This window comes from Emys orbicularis, chromosome 1 (genome assembly GCF_028017835.1).
Source record: "Emys orbicularis isolate rEmyOrb1 chromosome 1, rEmyOrb1.hap1, whole genome shotgun sequence".
NCBI classification, from domain to species: domain Eukaryota; kingdom Metazoa; phylum Chordata; order Testudines; family Emydidae; genus Emys; species Emys orbicularis.
The window spans coordinates 133249608-133269003 of NC_088683.1; the positions used below are offsets into that span (position 1 = coordinate 133249608).

General features: G+C 40.7%; 1 protein-coding gene across 1 annotated transcript in view; it reads left to right on the plus strand.

Annotated features, from left to right (window-relative positions):
- Positions 1-16907, plus strand: part of RIBC2 (RIB43A domain with coiled-coils 2) — a 31233-nt gene extending 14326 nt beyond the window's left edge. Inside the window, exons 5-7 of the mRNA XM_065423730.1 lie at positions 11612-11839; positions 14711-14877; positions 16826-16907. Of these exons, the coding sequence (XP_065279802.1) occupies positions 11612-11839; positions 14711-14877; positions 16826-16907 (477 nt within the window). The remainder of the gene's footprint in view (positions 1-11611; positions 11840-14710; positions 14878-16825) is intronic.
- The last annotated feature ends 2489 nt before the right edge of the window (positions 16908-19396 follow it).

Sequence of the window (19396 nt, forward strand, 5' to 3'; positions counted from 1 at the left end):
ATAAAGCAATTGCCTGTTTTCCACCATTTGCAGGTGATTTGCTATATACTTCAAAGAGAAATCAAGACAGTGATATCACTATATTTGCAGTTCATTTAAATGTTAAGATTTCCTTTGATCCATGAATTAACAGAATCCAGTATAGACAGGAAATTTTCAATTACATTAACCTTTAATAATATATATTACTCCTGGAGGAATTTTTGCGTCACAGCGCATGCACAGAATTCATGGCCCCCACAGATTTCTTTGCTTCCCTGCAAAAAAATGACTTCTGATGAGGAAGCAAAGGAAAGCCACAAGAGCGGTCACGCGCACCTCCCAGGCAGTGCAGGCAGGTTGGTTTGGGTGCCCGGAGCAGCCGGTAGAGACGTAAATCACCGCTGGGGCGGGAGGGCTGGGCAGTCGTGCATGTGAGAGAGACACTCTGACCCTCTCGCTCACTATTGCAGCACACTCAGCGTGGAGGGGCAGGGCTTTAGGGTGTTTCTGGGGAGGGAGGCATGGGACAGGTTCTGTCCACTTAGGCAAAACAGAATGTAGCAGCCTGCCTGCTTAGTGAATTGTTCCCATTGTTCTTAGTGAACCCCCCAGGAGTATAAAACAGGTGTAAAAAATTTTTAAGACTCCTTTGCATTGCCAAAGTGGTGTAAAGGAGCCTTATTGTAAAGGACTGTGAGGCCTTATAAATGCTTATGGTGCTTTAGTGATTAGAACTGGTTTACATTTTTGGACTGAAAAAATTTCCTATCAAAATGTGCTCCATCAATTGTTTGCTACTGACCTTTCTGGAGATGGTCAGGAGCTAATATAAATTGTGAATTTGATTCCCCAGCCCTCACTTGCTCATCAGTTGCTATGATGTAACACTGAGCATATGGCTGCATATTTTTGTTGATTAATAACTAGAAGTAAAGGGTCAATACTAGCTACATTACTATTAGACAGAGGGGATTTCCTCCAATGTTCCCCATTCTCATTCTTCATCCATTGTATTGTAGTTAAAATAAATAACCAAAATAATTGAAACCAGCATGATTATATTGTTATTTTAACAAATAAAATATGCATTATTTTGCAGAATTTTAAAATATTGTGTGCAGAATTTTTAATTTTTTGGTGCAAAATTTTTAATTTTTTTTGGCACAGAATCCCCACACACAAAAACATTATCTACCAATATGTTCCTGAAGGTTGAATTTGGGTCATTTATCCTGCAGGATGCTTCACCCTTTCTGGCCACGTTTCTCAGCCTTATGAACCCTTCTAGGTATTCTTCAACCTGGACTTCTCACCCTAGCTGTACCTCTGAGTCTTAGTGGGCATGGCCTAAGATGTTTTTTGGCACACTTCCCCCTGTGAGTACCTATGGCTAATTTATTTAAATATGTTTCTTGGAACATAAAAAGGAATGTTAACTCTATAAGAAGGAAAAATATGAGTCTCACTTTAATGAACTGTAAGCGGATATAATATTCCTCAAGGAAACCCACCCCATTAAGTCTGAGGTGAAAAAGCTTTAAAAAGACTGGATTGGTAGTGATGCTTTTAGTAATTAAGCAGCCAAGGCTGGGGGCAGGAGTGTCAATCCTGTTCAGTAAAACCTGAAAACACACAAATCCTATCAACTGATAAGACACGTAGGGAAGATTCTTAATTGTTAAAGTTTGCGTCGCCGACATTACATACACTCTTGTAGACATCTATGACCCTAACAGAGATGATTCCTCCTTTTTCAATTACTTATTTTCAAAATTGATTCCTTCCTAGAAAATTTGATTATAGTGGGGGACTTCAACAAGTGTTAGAACTGCTTTTGGACAGGTCAAGCAGACCTCAGTGATCCCCATCCTCCACTAGGCAGACGATTATTATCCAGATGGAGGAATTGGGTTTAAAGGACATATGGAGGCTGCAGCAACCTACAGGTAGAGACTATACTTTTTTCTCACCTCCACACTCCACATACTCACAGAATAGTTATTTTTTGGCAACAGGTAGCTTGGTAGCTGTGTTATTAACAATTAAATAAAAGCCATTATCATCTCTGATAATATGAGATGAGAGCTACAGCTTGTGATACTGTAGCTCTCAACTCCTGAAAAACTAGGCTACCAGAAGATGGCGGTTAATACTCCTCTTTACTTCTAGATGCAATTGAAAAAGTTTGTGGGGAAGAAATGACTTAAGGAGCAGGATAATATCCTATTCCTTCCACAAAATGACAGCCAGACAGACTGAGCTGATGACTTTAATGGAAAAGCTCAAGGAGGCAGAACTCAGCTATGCTGATTTACCCCTCTTTGGATAAACTCTGAGAAGTAACTAGTCTCAGATATGAAATTAATAAAATAACTTCAGCTCAGGCTGAATTTGCATTGTTTACATTAAAACCAAGCATACTGGGAATCGAGCAATTAAAGGTGGGGAAATTATTAGCACATAGACTTAGAATGAATTCATTAAAAACTAAATTCCCACTCATTTCACTGAAGTCAGTGTCAGATACTCACAAATCTAAAAAATTATTAATGAATTATCCAGATTCTACCAATGCTTGTATTTAGAAAAAGACCCCCGATGATCAGTTATTTGATGAGTACACCCAAAAATCAGCAATTCCCCCAGCCAACTGAAGAACAAAAAATACCTCTGAAATTATGGCTACCCTAGGCAACATGAAATCAGGTAAGGCCCTGGCCATAGACTACTTTCCAGATGAATTTTATGCCCAATTCAAAGCCACCCTGGCTCCAAAACTGGCTGAATTATACACTGAAGCTTTTGGCAAAAGTACTCTGCCCCCTTCAATGAATAACGCCCTAATCTCAGTCATCCTTAAACCTGACACAGATGACCAATATTCTTAATCAATTCTGACATTAAAATATTTTCTAAAATTCTACCTAGATGATTAGAAGAAGTAGTGAGGTACATAGTACACCCAGATTAGGTGGGTTTTATACAAGACAAACACAGGTTGGGCAACACTTGTCATCTTATCAGTGTGCTAACCCCTTGAAGCTGAGTATCAGAGGGGTAGCCGTGTTAGTCTGAATCTGTAAAAAGCAACAGAGGGTCCTGTGGCACCTTTAATACTTCTGTTAGTCTTAAAGGTGCCACAGGACCCTCTGTTGCCCTTGAAGCTGATGGCTGTTCTGTCACTGGACATGGAAAAAGCCTTTGATAGAGTAAATAGGAGGTATTTGTTCCTTATCCTACAAAAATTTGGATTTGATCTCTTTCATTTCCTAGATTAGACTTTGTACTCCAATTCCAGCTCCCATGTTGTAACAAATAACTACATTTCCCCTCCTTTCAGTCTCCATCGTGGTATTAGACAGGACTGTCCCTCCTCCTATTTAGTTTGACTTTAGAGCCATTGGCAATACAAATTAGAGCACACCCAGGGATCTGGAGTATAAAAATAGGGTCCCAGGGGATGAAAATATGTTTATATGATGATGATTTATAAACTGTTGAATTGTCTGGGAAAATCTCAGGGTACAAAGTTAGCAAGCACAAGTCAGAGGCTCTCAGTACCTCTTGAGGGGTGCATAATGTTGCCCTTTTAGATAATACTTTTCTCTGGCAGCAGCCAGAAATCGGGTTCTTGGGAGTCTTCTTTCCTAGGAACATGAAATAAATAGTCAAAATTAATTTCAGTCTAATCACATACATAGCTTTGGATTTACATAGATGGCAAGCCTTCCTCTATCACTTTGGGGTAGAGTTAAAAATATTAAAGATGAATGTCCTCCCAAGACTTCTATTTGATCTAAGCTCTTTGCCAGTTTATATTCCCCCTTCTGTTCTTTTTCAGAATTAATAACATTTTAAAGACTATTGTGGGGTATAGGGAACAAAAGCCAAATTATCCTTTGAAAAATGCAGCTGCCTGTCAATCAGGAGACTTTGGTCTTCCCAACCTTAGGCGTTGCTGTGTATCCTTAATCTTGAGCCAAGTGACACAATGGCTGACCTGCGCTCTCCCCGAGCTCTCCATACAACACCCAGGCTTCTCCAGCCTGGCTGTATAGAGGAGGAAACCCACCACTACAATGATCCCTAAACTTGGACTTCTGCTGTGTCCTTAGGGAGAAGATAGTCACAATTTTGACAATTAGGAAAGCCTAGTATCAGGTTGCTTCTAAGTTTAAATGTCATCCCTTATCACATTTAGATTCAGATAACTCCAAAATTTTAATTGCCTATAAATCCATCCTATAGCCTGATTGGATTCAAAAAGGGATGAGCATAAGCCACCTATCTGAAAGCAATTACTTCATGCTTTTTCCTCGCCTTAGGGGGAAATTTCAACTGGACCCAAAGAAGGAACGTCAATACCTTTAATTTAACTATGCCCTGCAACACCAGTTTGGGCCAGATGCCTCTGCAGCCTCAGACCCCCCCTGGCTTCTGGAGCTTTCTGAAAAGGTTATATTTCCTGCCTATCAGGCAAATTGGCAATCAGCAGTGACTGGGAACATGAGCTGTGAATTTCCATTACCAACATTCCGTGGAATCAGATTTGTTCCAATATACACCATTTCTGACTAGAATTGAGGTTAAGATTGATCTAGCAGAAAATCCTTTGGAGGATGCACTGGACTCCATCTAGACTTTTCAGGTCTGGAGCAGCCACGTCTGACAAATGCTGGTGCTGCAAGGCTGCAGGCACTAACTTGTACCACATGCTGTGGGACTGCCTTTTGATCTATTTTTTTCTAGACAGATAAATATTTGAGCCAATTTCTTTCTCTCCATCAAGGTGAATTTCAGGCTGGCCAGGCCATGCTAGGCCTAACCAATCTGTCTTGGAAACGAAAATCCTCTGAATTTTTGGTTGGGTAGAGCTCTGATCGTAGCCAAAGATCTAATTCTACAACAGGGGAAGTTCCAAATACACCCAGCTCCCAAGACCTGTACTCTGATTTGGTGAGCTTGGTAGCAATGGAACAAATAACAATTTGCACTCAAAACAACCAAGATAAGTGTATGGTTATATGGTCATCATTTCTGGAAGAATCAGAATAATCAATTAAATTCCCTCTGGGGTAATCTTTTTTTGTGGTGCCCTTCCAAAACCCTAGACCTCTCCCATTTTCTCAACTCATCTCTTCCTTCTCTATCCTATTATTCCTTTCTTAACCTCTTATGTAGCTGTCTGGCTTTCCTTTGGTCCTCTTTTCACTGTCAACACTCTTCTTTCTCTTTATTTCCCTGCTGCCATCTTTTTTTTCCCCTTAAAAGGGAATAATTATGATGATTAGTTTATGATCTTACTTTAAAAGAGCCCCAAACTGGGGCTGAATTAAAAAAATGACCATTATTAAATAATTGTACAGGCAAATCTCTTTAACCAATTAATAATGGTCTTTGTTTCATTATTCTTTGCCCTTAATTAAGAAGTTTGGTCTCACCTACATTGCTGTATAATCTGATAATGGCTCTCTACTCCAGGTTAGGTAGCTAATAAAGATAAGAGAAACTTTTGTTAAAATAAACAGAATAGTCTGTATAGATATAGATATCTCCTCTGTCAAGATTCTCACTCCTAGATCTTAGCTTGTTATCATGAGGCACTTGGAACTTCCCAAACTCTTGAAGAGTTTTGGTCCCTCAGGCAGCAGTAGTGGGGTAGAGCACTGCTGAACTTAACCATTATCCTTGGTACTTTCCAGTCGGTTCCTTCTTGATTTCAGTCAACAAAGAAACTCCACGCAGGAGCTGCATCTCTCCAGTTTCAGCTCCTACCATTCTCAGTGGCATGCTCATAGCGCATCAGATATCCTTTCTGCATCCAGGTCTTTCAGGCAGGTCCACATGTCTTTTACCTTAGTTTTGTGAGATCATTTGTCTGAGGCTCTTTGGTCAGTGCTCAGCTGCAGCACTTTGGCTCCTACGCTCCTTTGTGGTACTTCACCACCTGCCTTGGCACTTTGTTGCCTCTGTCTGCAACACTTTCATGTCTGCTCAGTGCCAGTTTGCGGGTGCTTGATGCTTGCCTCACACTTTGGTGCCAGTGTTTGTTGGCACTTGGTGCCTGTTTTAGTGTTCCAGAACCTTTGTTTGTGGCACTTCAGTACTTGTGTTTTGCATGTTTCTGGAACATGCCTTGGCACTTTTGGTGTTAGTTTTTATACATTCTTCAATGCCTGCTTCAGTGCCTCTGTGCGGTGCTTCAGCAATTCACTTTGGTACCCTGATATACCATCTTTTCAACTCAACCACACTGCTTTTCTTTCTTGTTTTGCGCTATGTTCTCGTTGCAGAACATCAATCTCTTGTGGACCTAAGGAAGAAGGAAACCACGCAGTGGCTTCTAACCATGTCCTCCCAGCAAGGCTAGGTCAGTGATAGACGATCAATCCATTGCATTGTCTGCTTTGGAGTTAACTGTAAAGTTAAGGACCATATGTCACCCTGGGATCTAAGAAAGAGTGGAGAATGCTTCTATCGGCTTGTCAAGATGCAGAGTTACACCAGTTTATCTAATGGTGTTATTTTAAACTGATTTAGTTAAAAGGTGCAAAATGCTATGTGGACATGCTAATTTTGGTTAAGCCAGATTTTGGTTTAGTGTGTTTAGTACAAACACGTTTTAGCTAAACCAAAATAAATCGCTCATAGACCGATAAAATGCCCACATAGGGGTTTGCAATGGTTTAACTAAACTGGTGCAAGTTGGTATGTAGACAAGGCCTAAGTCCTGCTCAAGGCACTCCAAGGAGACTCCTGTAACATTTGCCTAAGGCTGGCCCAGAGGGCTTAAAATGAGCCTTGATGCTTGAAGTCAGGAGTACTGAGCTTTGACTTATTGGCTGACGCATATCCTCTGCAGAAGCCAAGCCAGGTGGTGTTGAGAGGGAACCAGTAGCTCTCCAGATAGCTGTTATCAAAGCCACTGACTCCAAGCAAGGCTTGTGATTTTCCCCACCTGCATTTGTGACAGAGATGCAAACAGTAATTCTGGATTCTGGTATATCCTCAGCAATCTATCCAAGTCACTCTAGGTCCTTTGCGAGCCTGTCACAAGGCCTTCAGTAACATCGCCAATGCATTCCTTTTAGCCCTTTATTGGGAGCAGTTAGAGTTCTCAACAAATTCATAATGCTTTTTAAACCAAGGCAGCACCCTCAGTGCAATAAGGTCTGGTACTAAGCACTTCTTATTTTGTTTGAATAAGAACTTGTATTTCTTGACAATTTCGGGATGATTTCTTGATTGCCTTCATTTCTGTCCAATTCACCTTGAGCTTCTCAAGCCAAGGTCTGCCAAATAATGATGGATACTTTCTTTCAATCACATACAAGGGTAAAATGACTGATTGTCTATCTAATTGAACTTCCACCTGAAGTACCCCTTTTGGGACTAACTTTTCGCCGATATAGGTCTTCAGAACCTTGGAGGTTTCTTCCAGAGGAACTTGTGACAATGTCTGGTGAAAGGTAGATGCAGAAATCAGTGAGATGGCAGCTCCAGTATCAAACTCCATTCTTGTAGGAACTTCTTCAATCGAGAGTGTGATCCAGATGTCATATCTAACTCCAGCTTGCAATAACCCGTGTAGTGCTGGTTCTTGATCAGTGTCATTAGAGCTCGTACCATTTTCCATATTATGAATTCCCAGCTTCCATCCTTTTTTAGGTTCATCCTTCATAGGTGTCTTCTTGGATGTACAGTTACCCTTTGTTGCTGAACTGTGTGGCAGGTCACAGTAATGTGTCCTTTCTTCTGGCATTTTCTGCAAATAACCTGGCGTGCCCAGCAATCCTTTTCAGCATGAGTAGTTTGTGCACCATGGGTACATGGAAAATCCTTACGTTCCCATGATCCTCTGTCTTGCCATGTAGGAGGTAACTTTCCAGTTCATACTAAATTCCGAATAATTCTTCCCTAAGGTTTCCATGGCAACTGCTACTTCAACAGCCTTCTTGAATGTAAGTGCTAATACAGTCGGTACATCTCCTGGACCTGGTCATTGCATAATCCAAAGACTAATTGGTCACGCAGGGCATCACTTAATGTTTGTCCAAACTGACAATGCTCTGACAACTTCCTTAGAGCAACAGTAAACTGTGCTACCAACTCTCCACTTCTCTGATTTCGCTGATGAAATCAATATTGTTCTGCTATCATTGATGGGATAGGAGAAAAATATTTGTGCATTGCTGCTGTAATTGCAGTGTACGTGGCAGTTCTGGGAACAGTTGGAGACAATAGGTTATGCAGCAGTCCATATGCCTTTGGACCCATTATTGTCAGCAAGGTTGAAACTCTTTGTCCGTCAGGAATGGTGCTGTAGGTTACAAATTACTCAAAACATCGACGTACACCACCCATGAGTCACGGCTGTCATCAAATTCATCAACTGCCCACAAAAGGTGCCATTTCACTGCTGTCATTTTGAATTTTATGCCTCCTGGAAGTCTCTTCCACAGGGAAATTCCCTTTGTTTGTTTGTTTTTTGTTGTTGTTTGTTTGTTTTTTTTAAACTGTGCACTATCCTCACTGGATCACCCTCTGTTGGCTGTGTGCTTATACTGCAAAATGCAGAGTTCTTCCTTTTGGCTGCACTGGGATCCCTCTGCTGGCTATAGACTCTCAGTGCAGGCTCAGCCGTTTCTCTCTCTACCTGCTTGCACACTGGTCAACAAAGATAGCTGCTTCCCCATCTCTGCTCTAAACAGTTCCAGCAGTAATTGCAGTACTTTTATCTTGGGTTGTATCTTTATTTGCCTAATTCCTCCTCTCTAGCTGGCTGATTCACACTGTCCCAGAAGCAAAAACAGCAAGCTGTCACCCTGTGCCACTAAGTGAATTTTGTCCCCTTTTTCAAAGTCTTATTCTTTGCTTACTTTTTCTTGTTGTTCTATTCAGGCAATGGAAGCACTGGACACTTGTTGGGATAGAAGGTCCTTGCTGCCAATGTTGTATTTTTGGACCCAGCAAAGAAGGAGTTAGATACAGACATAGAGGGAGCTGATGGACACACAGCTGTCAAGCTGTGCTCCCTTTATTGTTCTAGCTGCAAAAGTGAAACTAACAATAACATGCTTTGCAGTGGGGAGGGGAGAGTGCTCAAATATTTAAAGGGACAGGACATCACAGGTGATATGTAGGCTCCATCCAAATTATCCTTTCTATAAATTATTATTTATTTTGGGATAACTCCAGAACTAAAAGTGCTCACTAAAGTAAGGCTATTATTTATTTAGCTAAAAAGAACAAATGCCCATCAGGTACACAAATCATATTTTAGATAATTGTTCATAAAGTTCATTAGGTTGAAAAGGTTTGTTTTTCTGTTTTCTTGGAACTGTATAATCCTTTATTCCTGGAATAAAAAGCTACTGATTTATGGGAAAATTCTTCAAGGGAGTAGATTTTGGGCCAAATCCTGGTCACAATGAAGCCTGTGGCAAAACTTCCATTGCCATTGACTTGAGTGGGACTAGGAGTTAGCCCTTAATTCTTGCACATAGAGATGGCAGAGCTAGTGGCTGATGTGTCTAAAGTTCAGCTCTGCTGCCATTTTGAATTTGATTTGCTTGATTTATTTTAATCTCTCTAAAAGTGGAAATTCCTGTCTTGAGCTAAAATAGAGTATAGTGTCTTATCCGGATGTGGCAAAATTGCTGCACCATGATGTCCCCTCCTGGCTGGCTGTGGCACTACAGCAACTTTTGCCTCAATTTCCCCCACCTTTCAGAGCCACAGTGTCCTTTATCAAAATCCAACAAAAATATATATATAACCAACTCAGCAGGCAATCACCTTGGTGAAGGAGTGCCTCTGCTGCTGCTTCTCCCTGGTTCAGTCAGTCTCCTGATCCAAGGCACACTCCTCCTGTTACTCAGGGTTTCCCACAGGCTCCAGTTCATCAGGGTCTCCATCTTACTCAGGCTTCCAGTTCATCCCTGGAGAAGAGTATCTGCTCTTTCTCAATCTCAGCCTTTTTTGCAGGCTGCTTCCCAGAGAGAGGGCACTTCCTATCTTTTCTCTTCTGGTTCTTCCCCAGCAGGGCTCACTCAGCTCTTTATAGAGCCAAAACTCTTCTCTACCCCAGTTGGGCTTTATTTCCAATTAGTCCTGGCTCACCCTCCAGGTGCACCCAGGCTGGTTAATTGGTCTGAGGCCTATATTAATCCTTTTACAACCTGTGTGGGATAAACACCCCATCACAAAGGAGTTTACATTTTTAGATTAAAAATATGTTTTTACAGGATCTAAGTTAAAATGATAATTTGTTAAATAGTTTTATAATTCTAATTCTAAAATAAGAGCGAGTCAGATACTTTTTTATTACTTCATTTACAAATATTCTGTGTGATATTTCTTATTGTATACTTTGCACAGTACACGTAAACTATTTGTTGTTAATATTCTGGGAAAGAAAAATTAATCAAGTAAGTAAAAGCTATATATTTTATGAAAACAGAATGAGCACATTCTCCTGTTATTTCACTTTCGGTGCTTTCCTTTTCAAATATTTCTTCTGCATTGAGCTATACAGGCTTTAATGTCAGTGATCATTTGAGGTTGTTTGCTGTTTGAGGTAATAACGATCCTATATATACTTCAAGGCCTATCGCTAAACTGTTTCTGTTCAGTCTCAGACTTTATTAGCCCAGGATGTGGTAATTATTGAATTAACAGGAAGCTCTCTCAAGTTACTATATTGCCCTTTCTTCTTTTTGCCTTTGTCCTCTGAGAGAACTGTCTAGAACAAAGTCCGACTCATCTTCGAACGCTGTCCACTATGTCACTCCATTTAACTTTAGTCTTCCTGCTATCTCCCTCCCATAAAAAAATCTTATCCTACTTTCTTCCCCAATTAAGAGCAGCTCCTTTAAAATTAAGTCATATTTAATGTCTGAAGTTATGTGGGCTGATATGGTAGTGAGGAAACAAATTCTGAGAGTAGCATGTTTATAGTCAGCATGTGGCTAAGGAGTTTTGAGGAGCGACAGTGATAGGAGTGTGATAGTAGCCAGAGTTGAGTGATTTGGGTAGGACATATATAATTTGAATATATTTGTAGTATTAGCATGTGTTCATGTACTTGAAGACTGTATTGTAATGCATTCACACCGGGGAGCGTAGCAAACTTAATGTTGGCATTTCCTGATTTTTGAGTGCTTAATCATGAAACCCATATAATTTTTGTTTGGAATATGTATTTAGGATGTTTGAACTAGTAACTGAGAATTGTGAATTTTAGTCTGTTTTCTTCCATGTGATGTCTGACATCTGACTAACAAGTCCATGTTAGTATGCTTGACTGCTTGTTCCGTCTGTGAATAAATGTAGAATTAATTTTGACATAATTCTGGCATTTGTTTTACAACATACAGCTAGTTCTCCAAATTGCTTTTGGTCCCAGCTATGAAAGCAATAAGGGGACATCCCTTCAGATTTTCAGCATTCTTAATCCACATGAACATAGTGCACTTATACGATGCTATTGACAATCACATGCAGTTTGGAAAGAAAATTAAGTGATAGGATGATTGATTCACTAACTTTCTCGCAGTATTAAATCAGGATTTTCTTTTAAAAGAAAATGGTCTCAGCTTTCTCTTCCCATATCCACTTTTTTTTTAAGGCTGCAGAATTTGCAGAAAGAAAAATGCTAGAAAAGCGTCAGGAAGAAGAAGATAATGTGGCTGAAATTTCCAACCTCCTTCGAGGAGACTTGCTTTCTGAAAACCCAGAACAAGCAGCCAGTTCGTTTGGGCGACATCGTGTGATTACTGATCGATGGAAAGGAATGAACCAGGATCAGTTGATGGCAATACGTTACACTCAACAGCAACAAGTTCTGGAGAAACTGGTATTCAAACCCATTTGCTTATCTGTATTATTAGCTGGAGTAGTAGTATAGGCAGGGCTGGTAGCACCGCCAATTATTAAGGTGGCTTGACACTTCACATTATAAGATCCTGTTTTCAGTAGCTTATAGCTTCGTAACAGCCAGACTTCAGCTGATTGGGCTGAATTTTTCCATGCAACACGTCTTCTTCAGGATGGATTTGTCTGGAAAAGTTCAACCAAAATGGTCCAGACATTTCCGAGAACAAGGCTAGAGAAAAATATGTTGTTTTGCCATGTTAAATTCTGGCAACATTTTCTTTGAGAAGCTCTAGTGCCCCCATGCTTTGTAGTGGGGACTTGAAATTTGGCAGGGGTATTCTTTGTGTTAGGGATGTTCCTTTTGCTGTTCCTATGAAAATCCACCCACATTTGGCCAAGTTATAAGCCTTTGAAAAATCTTTAACAGCCAAAATCTGTGAAGATTCCATTCTCCCTGAACATGCTTCATCCCCTCACAACTCCTAATGCTGATCAGACTGCATATGCACCAGCGCCACATTGTGACTGAGCAGGTTTCAGCTGAGGGCTCTGGGAGCTGGCCTCTCCTTGGAATTGCTGTTCCCAGATGTTCTGGGCTGGGGTAGGGCCATGCACTAGATTGAATTCAAGGAGTCTGACTCTCCTGTTCTTTCAATAACTGTCCTGCTGGCACCAAGGAAGCATGGAGTAGTAAGCTGTCTAATTAGAATGCAAAAGGACAAGAGCCAGACTGGAGGGGAGAGAAATTAGTTCATTGGAACAAGGAACCTGGTGAGATTGGGACTGGAGAGTGGGAGAGAGTAAACCTGTGACTGGGGGCTGGAGGAGGGACTGGGAGCTGGGGGTGGAAGACTGGGGCAGGCTGGGCAAGACAATTGAGGCTGGGAGTGAGAGCCCGGGGGAGACTGGGACTGGCTCAGGAAGGACACTACAAGTGGGGGCAGGAGGGGAGGCTGGAATTGGGAGTTGGTGAAGGAAATGGTGGAGGGGACTGATAGCCAGGTAAGGGGAGGGGAACACAGGATCTGATAAGAAGCTGGAGGGATATAGAGAAACTAGGAAATTTGGACAAGGAGGCTGGGACTGTAAACTGGTGGGGGAATATGGGCAGGGTAGGGAGGAAAGCCAGAATGCCGGAGGAAAGCCCATGAGAAAATGAATAATTCTCTTTTCAGAGAAGGGTTTGAATAGTGTGCAGTAAATAGGGCATGTGGCCATACAGTGAACAAAGAGGAGAAAATACTGAAATTGCTGCTCACTGAGTGATCACTATCCATTTTGTGCACTGAATGAAAGAGGGGTCCTTCAGAAAAAAAATCATCTTTAATTACATAATCACATATTATCCTAATTCATATACATAAAGGGGCAAGTTAAGGTTCAAAAGCAACCTTAATTCTGGCATATTCTAACTTTTGAGTGCTTGACATTGCAACCTTAATAATGTTCTTTTAATATAGTCTTCTGCGTGTAATTTTTTAGAGACTGATCTGTCAATAGATACATTATTTTAAATTCCAGGAGCTGTGTTTCATACCAGCGTGTTAATGTTCATCATAAAGGAGCTAGTTAATATGACAAGGAGTCAGGGCCGGCTCTAGGATTTTTGCCGCCCAAAGCAAAAACAATTTTGGCCGCCCCCCCCCCCGTTTTTTAATTACCCCCACCCCCAGCCCCGCCTCAACTCCGCCCCTTCCCCAAATCCCCAGCCCTGCCTCCTCCCCCCAGGCTCTCAAGCCTGGGGGGGGGGGAGGGGAGCAGCGGCGGTGAAATGACTGTTTCGCGCGCCGCGCCGCTCGGGATCTCCCCCTCCCTCCCAGGTTTGAGAGCCTGGGAGGGAGGGGGAGACTCCGAGTGGCCGCGGCGCGGGCGCCGCTTCTCCCCCTCCCTCCCAGGCTCTCAAGCCTGGGAGGGAGGGCGAGTAGCGGCGCGCGAGCGGCAGCGGAGGTGAGCTAAGGCGGCCGGGGCACATTTTTAGGGGCGGCATTCTGGCGCCGGCCATGCCGCCCCTAAAAATGTGCCGCCCAAAGCACCAGCTTGTTTTGCTGGTGCCTAGAGCCGGCCCTGCAAGGAGTTGTCCATCTTTAATTTAACTTAATTTTTTAAGTTTCACCAGTCCTGAACAACTGTGTTATGTCTTTTCACAGAGACACCAAAAGCAGTTTAATTTTGATTGATAGATGTACACAGTATAGAGCTGCCTCTTCTGAATCTGTCTAAAAGGTGGTATCAAAGCTGTGATGCACAAGGGGAATATGATTGGAGGTAGTGATAGACAAATTTGTAAATATAGGGTGTATTGGAGGAGAAGGAAGTTTCTGGGTCAAAAATTATGCCAAGACAACAGATAATGGGCTTGATTTACTCTGAAATCCACCTGGAGGAGGAAGTGCACAGTACTGCAACTACACTGCAACCCCCTTTCTACAAGGAGACACTGAGCTGTCAGCACAACCTCAAATGTAGATAGCACTGGCCATGAAGAGAACATGGCCAGTCTGATCAGATTTGCACCAGTTTAGTGAATCTTCTCAGATACCATCCTTTAGTGGGTCTCCTACAGAGAGCTTTGACTGCATTAAAAGCTTTCTTCCCCTGAGTATAACCCCCTAGGGGAGGGCGTAATGAAACCACTGCCTGCCTACTCCTGGGGATGAATTTCCTCCAGGACACATCAGCTACTGCTGGTGGAGGAGGGTGCAATGTTCATCCTTCTGCCATAGCAGGGATGAATCAAGCCCGTTAAAGACAAATGGGTTCATCACATGAGTGAATTTGCTAATAAGACTATTTAAATATTGTTTTATCTGTGATTGTGAAGAGAAAGCAAACATTTCTTTTATTCCTCCAGAGGCTGCAGGAGGAAGAACGGCAAAGAAATGCAGAGTGGGACAGGCAACGTATACAGGCCGCCAGAGCACAACTTCTTTTTGAGCGGCATCAACAGCGACTAAATCGAGAACTTCGCAGAACTCTGGATAATGCTAATGCACAACTCTCCCAGGAGCAGAAATCAAAGTAAGTGCACAGAGGGGTTAATCTATATCAGATAAACTCTTTCCCATTGACACAACAGCTTGGCATTATAAAATTGCTTAGCGAGCCTGCTGTACTTGTCATAAGATGTTTTGACATGGATTGCATTTTAAAAAATTGCAAGTTTAGAGCGAGTGTCTGAATTTTGTAGCATGAGGAAAAAAGAAAACTGTTCCTAAGTTATACTGTTTGGAATAATGGCTCAAATACTGACAATTTCTGCTGAGGTCATTGTGTATGTGTCACGTTATGTTCATTGTACATAGACTGCAGAATAAAGATAGAAAAGTGGGGAAAAGATTCATAGATTCCAAGGCCAGAAGGGACCATTATGATCATCTGGTCTGACCTCCTGTATAACACAAGCCATAGAACTTCCCAAAAATAATTCCTAGAGCAGGCGTAAGCAACCTATGGCACATGTGCAGAAGGCGGCATGCGAGCTGATTTTCAGTGGCACTCACATTGCCCGGGTCCTGGCCACCGGTCCGGGGGGCTCTGCATTTTAATTTAATTTTAAATGAAGCTTCTTAAACATTTTAAAAACCTCATTTACTTTACATACAACAATAGTTTAGTTACATATTATAGACTTATAGAAAGAGACCTTCTAAAAACGTTAAAATGTATTACTGGCACGCGAAACCTTAAATTAGAGTGACTAAATGAAGACTCGGCACACCATTTCTGAAAGGTTGCCAACCCCTGTCCTAGAGCATATGTTTTAGAAAAACATCCAATCTTGATTTTAATATTGTCAGTGATGGAGAATCCTCCATAACCCTTGGTAAATTGTTCCAATGGTTAATTGCTCTCACCATTAAAAATTTACACCTTATTTCCAGTCTGAATTTGTGTAGCTTCAGTTCCAGCCACTGGATCATATGTGCCAACCCCATGGGTGCTCCAATGAGCTAATCAGGGGCACTCCCAAACAGTTGATCGGGGGCTGCAGCCAAACAGCTGTTCGGTAGCTCAGGAAGGGGCTTGGGGAAGGGTGGAGAGCAGCAAGCTGTGGGGGTCTTGGGAGGGGGTGGAGCGGGGGCAGGAAAAGATGAAGTGAAGGTGGGGCATTGGAAGAAGAGGCTGAGTGGAGGCGGGCCCTTGGGGTGGAGCACTCCCAGGGAAAACTAGAAGTCGGCACCTATGCACTGGATCATGTTAAACCTTTCTCTGCTAGATTGGAGAGCCCATTATTAAACATTTCTTCCCCATGTAGATACTTTCACACTGTAATCAAGTCACCCCTTAACCTTCTCTTTTGTAATAGTCAGAAAAGGGTAATAAATACAATGAAAGTATTCTTAATACTATATATGTCTACATGATTCAGCTCACTCTCTTGGAATCAAAAAGGATGGGACTCCATTGAGTTCAGTAGAGCTATGCCAACAACAGCTCAGGATAAGACCCAATGGCAGAGTTCAGCCATAAAGAACCATCAAGTATTGTCATAAACTAGCTTAACAGTGGACAGATATGTATGCTTGCTGTGAGGATAAAGAAAAACTAAAAAGAGCATGTTTAAAAAAAAAATCACTGCAAGCCAGTGTCAAAATCCCAGTCTTTAACTATTTGATTTTTCAGTGCATGCCTAGATTTTGTGCAAGAAATTCCTGTACCTGACAATTTCCTGGTCTTAAAACAATATGAAAGAATTATAAGGCTATATTAATACTGTTTTCTCAACACTGGCATAGTGACATTTTGGGAACATGATTTTAGGGGGGGGGGGAGAATTTTTATGTCAACTTGAGAAAATTGAGCTATATTTATTTATTTTGATTTAGTATTCAACTAAAATATGTAGTAATGTATATAGTGTAATACATTTGTACAGGATTGTGTATTTCACATTATTTTTTTTCTTTTTAAAAATGTTCAGAAATTTAAAACATTTACTAATTGAGTCTATTTGATTTATTTCTAGAAAAATTTATCTTCAGGAGGAAGTGTATTCAAATTTTCCAACAGGCCAATATTTTACACAGTTTAATACAACTAGCCGGTGACATATGAGACACATCCACTCTCTGAAATATAAATATATGTAAGGTTTATAGAAATATTAAAGTTTGATTAACTTTCACTGCTTTTCTACGTTTTTCCCCAAATTTCCAGTTAAGATATTTGTGCATTAAAACAAACCCATATTGTCCTGATGGCACATACTTGTAAGTCATAAGCCTGATGATTGTTATTCCTTGTAATTAATGAGAAATATAGAGATTGCTGCTAATTCATGGTTTTGGTTTGGGGGATATTTTTATAATTAACATTTCTCAGGAGGAAAAGGAAAATAACTGCAAATAACACTGAAATGATTATTTGAGTGCTAATTTAGAGAAGTTATTGGACCAAATCAGTTCCTGGTCTGATTCCATCCCAATGAAGAATTTGGCCCATTGTGGGATATTTTTTTTTAATTTGTATTTCAGATTTTTTCACTACTCATTTTTACTGCATTGAAGTTCATATTTTGACTGAAACCTTCCTTTTACAGGTTACAGAAATATTGAGATTACAGCATGATTGTCAGATAACTTAAAAAAGTAAAACAAAACCTGATCTTCATATATGCTTTTCAGAGACCATACTCTATTTTAAAATGCAGGAGGAAGTATGGGAGGAGTAATTGCTATTGTTGAGAGCAAAGAAAATGAAATGTTTCTGAATATTTATCCATAATTTTTATATATATAAATAAATAGAATTGAATTAATTTTATTAGTACTCCCAATTAAAGTTATGTGCAGTCACTATATCCATTGTTAGTTTTTCAACAATAAAACACTAAGGTCACTGGGTTGGGGTTTTTTAAGTGTTTTCAGTGCTTGTTGAAAGGTGAAAGATTTGATAGAAATGGAACTTGAAATAACCTGATGAGCTGCTGAACAGATGTTACAAAGGGAGCAGCACTGCAAGCTTGTTCTCCATGCCCCCACAAAAATGCACTGGGCCTAGATAACCATCCTGGAGGCCACCCTTATCTGGAATAGAAGGGAAATATGTTAGCTGGAACTATTTTCAAACCTTGCTGTTTCCAGAAAGCACTAATAGGTTCTACACTGGCTTCTTTGGCTAGCATAAACCAGTTAACCATGTTATAAACTATTTTAGAACACAATTTTCTGGAAAACATTTTATTTAAAAATACTTCTGACTAATATGATTTCCCCTCAACACAGGGCCAGGGCGTGAGCTGCTGCAACCTCTGTGTCCACATTGCCAGGATATTGGGACCATTGGTTTCTGTAAATGCAGATCTGCAGCTTCTCTTCTGGCCTAATCTTCCATACTGGGCATATGCAGGGCTAGCACCGAAAACTTTCCTCCCAAAGTGCAGGGGGAGTGCAGGGACTTCTGTGCAGCTGCTCAGCAAGCAGATCCTTCAGACAGTCCCTATGTGGAGATAAAGTGGTGCAGTTCTCCTCACTAACATGATTTTCACACCTATATTTCACATGCGTCAATGAGAGTATCTCATATAACACTTTTAATTTACACTTTTTAGGGCTGTTCAAGCGATTAAAAAAATTAGTCGTGATTAATCTCACGATTTAAAAAATTAATTGTGATTAATCACATGATTAATCGCTCTATTAAACAATAATAGAATACCATGTATTTAAATATTTGTGGATGTTTTCTACATTTTCAAATGTATTGATTTCAATTACAACACAAAATACAAAGTGTACAGTGCTCACTTTATATTTATTTTTGATGACGAATATTTGCACTGTAAAAAACAAAAGAAATAGTATTTTTCAATTCGACTAATACAAGTACTGTAGTGCAGTCTCTTTGTCATGAAAGTTGAATTTACAAATGTAGAATTATGTACAAAAAATAACTGCATTCAAAAATAAAACAGTGTAAAACTTTAGAGCCTACAAGTCCACTCAGTCCTCCTTCTTCAGCCAATCGCTAAGACAAACACGTTTGTTTACATTTGCAGGAGATAATGTTGCCCGCTTCTTGTTTACGTCACCTGAAAGTGAGAACAGACGTTCGCATGGCAATTTTGTAGCTGGCATTGTAAGATATTTATGTGCCAGATATGCTAAACATTTGTATGCCCCTTCATGCAACAGCCACCAGTCTAGAGGACATGCTTCCATGCTGATAACACTTGTTAAAAAATAATGTGTTAATTAAATTTGTGAATAAACTCCTTGGAGGAGAACTGTATGTCTCCTGCTCTGTTTTACCTGCATTCTGCCATATATTTCATATTATAGCAGTCTCGGATGATGACCCAGCACATGTTCTTCATTTTAAGAACACTTTCACTGCAGATTTGACAAAACAAAGAAGGTACCAATGTGAGATTTCTAAAGATAACTACAGCACTTGACCCAAGGTTTAAGAATCTGAAGGCCTTCCAAAATCTGAGACGGACGAGGTATGGAGCATGCTTTCAGAAATCTTAAAAGAGCAACACTCCAATGCAGAAACTACAGAACCCGAACCACCAAAAAAGAAAATCAACCTTCTG